The sequence below is a fragment of the Lethenteron reissneri genome, chromosome 61, assembly GCF_015708825.2.
Source record: "Lethenteron reissneri isolate LAM-NWPU_2019-01 chromosome 61, ASM1570882v1, whole genome shotgun sequence".
NCBI classification, from domain to species: Eukaryota; Metazoa; Chordata; class Hyperoartia; order Petromyzontiformes; family Petromyzontidae; genus Lethenteron; species Lethenteron reissneri.
In genome coordinates this window covers 7,139,546-7,148,320 of record NC_083839.1, presented here as the reverse complement: position 1 = coordinate 7,148,320, position 8,775 = coordinate 7,139,546, and the positions used below count along the sequence as shown (strand labels likewise).

The following is an 8,775-nucleotide window of genomic DNA, read 5'->3' as shown; positions in this document are numbered from 1 at the left end:
CTCGCTCGTCATGTCGTTGTGCACCTGCACGCGGAGCCGGGAGCACACGGGGTGGTGGTGGTGATGGTGATGATGGTGGTGGTGATGGTGGTGGTGGTGGTGATGATGGTGGTGATGGTGGTGGTGATGGTGGTGATGGTGTGATGGTGGTGGTGATGGGGGTGGTGGTGGTGATGATGGTGGGTGTGTGATGGTGGTGGTGGTGATGGTGATGGTGGGGAACAGTGGTAGAGGACACTGGGTGAGGTGGTGGTGATGGTGGTGGCGGTGATGATGGTGGTGATGGTGGTGATGATGGTGGTGGGGAACAGTGGTAGAGGACACGGGGTGATGGTGGTGGCGGTGATGATGGTGGTGGTGTCAATGTCAGTGGTGTAGGGGGTCAAGGGAACAGAGGTTCGGCAACCGAAATGACAAATACAGCTAATTTGTTTTCGGTCAAATCCAGTAAAACAAAAAAATTCAAGAGCCGCGATGCACGTGGACACGAGACGGTGTTCCTCTATAAAACAACCCAAAACCACAACATTTATTTATACTGCAGGAGAAATTCTCTGAGCTGTAAAGCTCTTTTCTTCACGGATGTTCCAGCAGGGGCATCATGAGGGTTGCCCCCCCCCCCCCCTGGGTTTAGGGGTTCAGATAACTGTGAGGAGCCAGGCAGAGCCCGCTGGGGGTTATCATGCTGCGGGCTAGTTCGTGGCGGCTGCAAGGGGCACGTGTCGGCCAACACGTGCCACGTTCATCGGGCATCTCGACGAGGATTTCCTTGGGGGATGTGCGCTGCATCGCCCCCCCCCCCCCCGCCGCCGCCGCAACCAGGCGGGCCGGAGTTGGTCAGTGCCGGATGATCGGAATAGCAAAAGTAGCTATTACATAGTAGCTACTACAACTATGGGTGCTACATATGTAGTAGTAGCTACTAGTACTACTACTAGTAGTAGCTACTACATATGTAGCTGCTACATATGTAGCACCTACGGGCCCCGCACTTTCAAGGGCCCTGCTCTAAATGCTTTCAAGCTATCAATTCATATTCAGTGATCCTGCACGTGCTCTATTACTATAGTACTATACCGCCTTAAACTTTTACGAACGACTGTGTGTTTAAGGTTAGCGATTTGTCGTATTATCTGGCTGTATAGCAAATGAAAAAATACAATTGCTTTACTATGCAAGGTAACCATTTATGTGTTTTAATATTGATGTGTTTTGTTTTTAGGGCCCCTCCATAACATCGCGTGCTCCAGGCCCCGCACTAAATTCATCCGGTACTGGATTTGGGTATTCTGTGATGAAAATCCGCGTCTTTCGTTACTTGCCATCTCCGTTGCTGCAAAGCTCCATCCTCCCCCCCCCACCACTCCCACCCAACCCACCCATGCACCCTCTCTTCCCCCCTATATAAATAATAAATAACTCAGAGACGACATAAATAGGGAGACTGTAGCTCCCACAAGGCCACCCCGCCTCCCACTCGCACAGAGCGCGCGCGCGGTGCGTAATGAGAGAGCCTCCCCATTCATTCGCTTCTTCATTCATGCATTCGTTCGTCACTCGTTCAGGCGTGCATTCAGTATCGTCCATCTAGTCATTCACCTCACCCATGTATGAATGCATCCATTCCCTCATTGATGTGCCAGTTCGCTCATCCACCCGTTCATTCACTCATCCATTCATTCACTTAGACGTTCATCAGAGGGTGGTGGGAGATGCAGGATGGGTTTGCAGGGCAACCTGATCTGCCCTCCCTCCCCTATCTCTTTTTTTTTTACAATCAGTGGAAACAAGAAGATGCTCGGTGTAGCCGGCACTTTGCTTCGTTCATCATTTCGTAATTATTTTTTAATAACTTTGCTTTATGTAAACCCCCACCTCTCGCTCACTCTCTCCCCCTCTCCTCGCTCTCCCTTCTCTCCCATATCCTCCCCTTCTCCCCCTCTTGAGATCTCGTCTCTTCCTCCATCTCATCTCTCCCTTCTTCCCCTCTCTCCCCGCACTCCCCTGCTACCTCTCTCCCTCCACTCCCACGTCTGCCTCCTACCTCTTGTTCTCTCTCTCTCCCATCTCCCTCTTGCCTCAATCTCTCACCACTCTCCATTCATCTCCCCTCTGCGTGTCTCTCTCTCCCCCATCACCCTCCGATCTCGCTCTCTCCCCTCTCTCCCCTCTCTCTCTTTTCGCTCTCCCCACTCTCACATCTCCCTTCTACCCCCACCCCCTCCCACTCGCTCCCCCACTCCATCTCCTCCGTGTCTCTCTCTCTTCTCGCCCCTCGTTATGATTCACAGCTGCCTCCCTGGGGCCATGCACACTCACAACACACTTCAACTCGTGTACACACTCACTACACACTCGTGTACACACTCACTACACACTCCATCACACGTACACACTCGTGTACACACTCACTACACACTCCACCACGTGGTGGTGATGAGGGTGGTGGTGGTGAGGGTGGTGGTGGTGAGGGTGGTGGTGGTGGTGAGGGTGGTGGTGATGAGAGTGGTGGTGGTGAGGGTGGTGGTGGTGGCGAGGGTGGTGGTGATGAGGGTGGTGGTGGTGGTGGTGAGGGTGGTGGTGGTGGTGAGGGTGGCGGTGAGGGTGGTGGTGGTAGTGGTGGTGGTAGTGGTGAGGGTAGTGGTGGTGAGGGTGGTGGTGGTGAGGGTAGTGGTGGTGAGGGTGGTGGTGGTAGTGGTGAGGGTAGTGGTGAGGGTAGTGGTGGTGAGGGTGGTGGTGGTGAGGGTAGTGGTGGTAGTGGTGAGGGTAGTGGTGAGGGTAGTGGTGGTGAGGGTGGTGGTGGTAGTGGTGAGGGTAGTGGTGAGGGTGGTGGTGGTGAGGGTGGTGGTGGTAGTGGTGAGGGTAGTGGTGAGGGTGGTGGTGGTGAGGGTGGTGGTGGTGAGGGTAGTGGTGAGGGTAGTAGTGGTGAGGGTAGTGGTGGTGAGGGTGGTGGTGGTAGTGGTGAGGGTGGTGGTGGTGGTGAGGGTGGTGGTGGCCGTGAACGGGAATCGAACTCGCGCAGTGCAGGATGCACACTCAACACCAGCACTAACACCAGCACTAACACTAGCACTAACACTAGCACTAACACCAGCACTAACACTAGCACTAACACTAGCACTAACACTAGCACTAGCACTAACACTAGCACTAACACTAGCACTAACACTAGCACTAACACTAGCACTAACACTAGCACTAACACTAGCACTAGCACTAACACTAGCACTAACACTAGCACTAACACTAGCACTAACACTAGCACTAACACTAACACTAGCACTAACACTAGCACTAGCACTAACACTAGCACTAACACTAGCACTAGCACTAACACTAGCACTAACACTAGCACTAGCACTAACACTAGCAATAACACTAGCACTAACACTAACACTAGCACTAACACTAGCACTAACACTAGCACTAACACTAGCACTAGCACTAACACTAACACTAGCACTAACACTAGCACTAGCACTAACACTAGCACTAACACTAACACTAGCACTAACACTAACACTAGCACTAACACTAGCACTAACACTAGCACTAACACTAGCACTAACACTAGCACTAACACTAGCACTAACACTAGCACTAACACTAACACCAGCACTAACACTAGGTCTAGCACTAGCACTAGCACTAACACTAGCACTAGCACTAACACTAACACCAGCACTAACACTAACACTAGCACTAAACTAGCACTAAACTAGCACTAAACTAACACTAGCACTAAACTAGCACTAAACTAGCACTACACTAACACTAAACCAGCACTAAACTAGCACTAACACCAGCACTAACACTAACACCAGCACTAACACTAGCACTAACACTAACACTAGCACTAACACTAGCACTAGCACTAACACTAGCACTAGCACTAACACTAGCACTAACACTAGCACTAACACTAGCACTACACTAGCACTAGCACTAACACTAGCACTAACACTAGCACTAGCACTAACACTAGCACTAACACTAGCACTAGCACTAACACTAGCACTAACACTAGCACTAACACTAACACTAGCACTAACACTAGCACTAACAGTAGCACTAACACTAGCACTAACACTAGCACTAGCACTAACACTAGCACTAACACTAGCACTAACACTAGCACTAACACTAACACTAGCACTAACACTAGCACTAGCACTAACACTAGCACTAACACTAACACTAGCACTAACACTAACACTAGCACTAACACTAGCACTAGCACTAACACTAACACCAGCACTAACACTAACACTAGCACTAACACTAGCACTAACACTAGCACTAACACTAGCACTAACACTAGCACTAACACTAACACTAACACCAGCACTAACACTAGCACTAACACCAGCACTAACACCAGCACTAACACTAGCACTAACACTAACACTAACACTCGCACTAACACCAGCACTAACACTAACACCAGCACTAACACTAGCACTAACACCAGCACTAACACTAACACCAGCACTAACACTAGCACTAACACTAGCACTAACACTAGCACTAACACTAGCACCAACACCAGCACCAACACCAGCACCAACACCAGCACCAACACCAGCACCAACACTAGCACTAACACTAACACCAGCACTAACACTAACACCAGCACTAACACCAGCACCAACACTTACACCAGCACTAACACCAGCACTAACACCAGCACCAACACTAACACTAGCACTAACACTAGCACTAACACTAGCACTAACACTAACACCAGCACCAACACTAACACTAGCACTAGCACTAACACCAGCACCAACACTAACACTAGCACTAACACTAACACTAACACCAGCACTAACACCAGCACCAACACTAACACTAACACCAGCACTAACACTAGCACTAACACTAGCACTAACACCAGCACCAACACTAACACTAACACTAGCACTAACACTAGCACTAACACTAGCACTAACACCAGCACCAACACTAACACTAACACCATCACCAACACTAACACTAACACCAGCACTAACACCAGCACCAACACTAACACTAACACCAGCACTAACACTAACACTAGCACTAACACTAACACTAGCACTAACCCTAACACTAGCACTAACACCAGCACTAGCACTAACACTAGTACTAACACTAGCACTAACACTAGCTCTAGCACTAACACTAGCACTAACACTAACGCTAGCACTAACACCAGCACTAACACTAGCACTAACACTAGCACTAACACCAGCACTAACACTAGCTCTAGCACTAACACTAGCACTAACACTAACGCTAGCACTAACACTAGCACTAACACTAACACCAGCACTAACACTAGCACTAACACCAGCACTAACACTAGCACTAGCACCAACACTAGCACTAGCACTAATGTAGTGGTGATACGCGCTGGGATTAGGGATCGTATGCCAGCGCGTAATGATTGGCTGTGGGCCGGTGACGCGCTGAGAGGGAGTGATCAGGTGGCAGCGCGGTGTGATTGGAGGAGGAGTGTTAACACGCGCTGGGGAAAACGGATCGTAGAGTGAGTGCGTCGTGATTGGTTCACTAAGGAACGATGCTCACGTCGACGTCCGCATCAGCTCCGTCTCTCGTGAGCAGGGGCTATAAAAGGGGATGCACACAGGCGTAAGGGCAGTGTGTAACCAGCGAAGAATGAAGACGGGGATGAAGACCTAGGACCCTGCGGTACCTAGTCCCGCTGTCCTAACGGGACCGGGACTCTGTGTAACCCAGAGGCGAGTGTAGTGTGTGTAGCCATAGGCATAAGGTCTACACGAGCCGAATGCATTGTGTGTAGCCAGGGACATAGGGTCTACACGAGTCGAGTGTATTGTGTAGCCAGAGGCATAGGGTCTACACGAGTGAAGTGTATCGTGTGTAGCCAGAGGCCTAGAGTTTACACGAGATTAGTGGAGTGTGTAGTCGGAAGAAGGGAGACCACACGTTGTATTGTGACCCGTAAAGATTTAATAAAAGTGTGTTCCCGTCAAGAAGTTCCTGCCATCAATTCCAATACTTCACTAACACTAGCACTAGCACTAACACTAGCACTAACACTAGCACTAACACTAGCACTAGCACCAACACTAGCACTAGCACTAGCACCAACACTAACACTAGCACTAACACTAGCACTAACACTAGCACTAGCACCAACACTAGCACTAACACTAGCACTAACACTAGCACTAACACTAACACTAACACCAACACTAACACTAGCACTAGCACCAACACTAGCACTAACACTAACACCAACACTAGCACTAACACTAACACTAGCACCAACACTAACACTAGCACCAACACTAACACCAACACTAGCACCAACACCAACACTAGCACTAACACTAACACCAACACTAACACTAACACCAACACTAACACTAGCACCAACACTAACACTAGCACCAACACTAACACTAACACCAACACTAGCACTAACACTAGCACTAACACTAACACTAGCACCAACACCAACACTAGCACTAACACTAACACTAGCACCAACACCAACACTAGCACTAACACTAGCACTAACACTAACACCAACACTAGCACCAACACTAGCACTAACACTAACACTAGCACCAACACCAACACTAGCACCAACACTAGCACTAACACTAACACCAACACCAACACCAGCACTAACACTAACACTAGCACCAACACCAACACTAGCACTAACACTAGCACTAACACTAACACTAGCACCAACACCAACACTAGCACTAACACTAGCACTAACACCAACACTAGCACTAACACTAGCACTAACACTAGCACCAACACTAGCACTAACACTAGCACTAACACTAACACTAGCACTAACACCAACACTAACACTAGCACTAACACTAGCACTAACACTAGCACTAGCACTAACACTAGCACCAGCACTAACACTAACACTAGCACCAGCACTAACACTAGCACCAACACTAACACTAGTACTAACACTAGCACCAACACTAACACTACCACTAACACTAGCACCAACACTAGCACTAACACTAGCACCAACACGAGCACTAACACTAGCACTAACACTAGCACCAACACCAGCACCAACACTAGCACCAACACCAGCACCAACACCAGCACTAACACTAGCACCAACACCAGCACTAACACTAGCACCAACACTAGCACCAACACTAGCACCAACACTAACACTAGCACTAACACTAGCACTAGCACTAACACTAGCACTAACACTAGCACCAACACCAACACTAGCACTAACACTAGCACTAGCACCAACACCAGCACTAACACTAGCACTAACCCTAACACTAGCACTAACACCAGCACTAGCACTAACACTAGTACTAACACTAGCACTAACACTAGCTCTAGCACTAACACTAGCACTAACACTAACGCTAGCACTAACACCAGCACTAACACTAGCACTAACACTAGCACTAACACTAACACTAGCACTAACACCAGCACTAACACTAGCTCTAGCACTAACACTAGCACTAACACTAACGCTAGCACTAACACTAGCACTAACACTAACACCAGCACTAACACTAGCACTAACACCAGCACTAACACTAGCACTAGCACCAACACTAGCACTAGCACTAATGTAGTGGTGATACGCGCTGGGATTAGGGATCGTATGCCAGCGCGTAATGATTGGCTGTGGGCCGGTGACGCGCTGAGAGGGAGTGATCAGGTGGCAGCGCGGTGTGATTGGAGGAGGAGTGTTAACACGCGCTGGGGAAAACGGATCGTAGAGTGAGTGCGTCGTGATTGGTTCACTAAGGAACGATGCTCACGTCGACGTCCGCATCAGCTCCGTCTCTCGTGAGCAGGGGCTATAAAAGGGGATGCACACAGGCGTAAGGGCAGTGTGTAACCAGCAAAGAATGAAGACGGGGATGAAGACCTAGGGCCCTGCGGTACCTAGTCCCGCTGTCCTAACGGGACCGGGACTCTGTGTAACCCAGAGGCGAGTGTAGTGTGTGTAGCCATAGGCATAAGGTCTACACGAGCCGAATGCATTGTGTGTAGCCAGGGACATAGGGTCTACACGAGTCGAGTGTATTGTGTAGCCAGAGGCATAGGGTCTACACGAGTGAAGTGTATCGTGTGTAGCCAGGGACATAGGGTCTACACGAGTCGAGTGTATTGTGTAGCCAGAGGCATAGGGTCTACACGAGTGAAGTGTATCGTGTGTAGCCAGAGGCCTAGAGTTTACACGAGATTAGTGGAGTGTGTAGTCGGAAGAAGGGAGACCACACGTTGTATTGTGACCCGTAAAGATTTAATAAAAGTGTGTTCCCGTCAAGAAGTTCCTGCCATCAATTCCAATACTTCACTAACACTAGCACTAGCACTAACACTAGCACTAACACTAACACTAGCACTAACACTAGCACTAGCACCAACACTAGCACTAGCACTAGCACCAACACTAACACTAGCACTAACACTAGCACTAACATTAGCACTAGCACCAACACTAGCACTAACACTAGCACTAACACTAGCACTAACACTAACACCAACACTAACACTAGCACTAGCACCAACACTAGCACTAACACTAACACCAACACTACACTAACACTAACACTAGCACCAACACTAACACTAGCACCAACACTAACACCAACACTAGCACCAACACCAACACTAGCACTAACACTAACACCAACACTAACACTAACACCACACTAACACTAGCACCAACACTAACACTAGCACCACACTAACACTAACACCAACACTAGCACTAACACTAGC

General features: G+C 49.0%; 1 protein-coding gene across 1 annotated transcript in view; it reads right to left on the bottom strand.

The window, feature by feature from the left end:
• LOC133358274 (tensin-2-like) overlaps positions 1-8,775 on the bottom strand; it is a 93,388-nt gene that overhangs the window by 53,263 nt on the left and 31,350 nt on the right. The window contains exon 4 of the mRNA XM_061576510.1: positions 6-24. Within this exon, the coding sequence (XP_061432494.1) occupies positions 6-24 (19 nt within the window). The remainder of the gene's footprint in view (positions 1-5; positions 25-8,775) is intronic.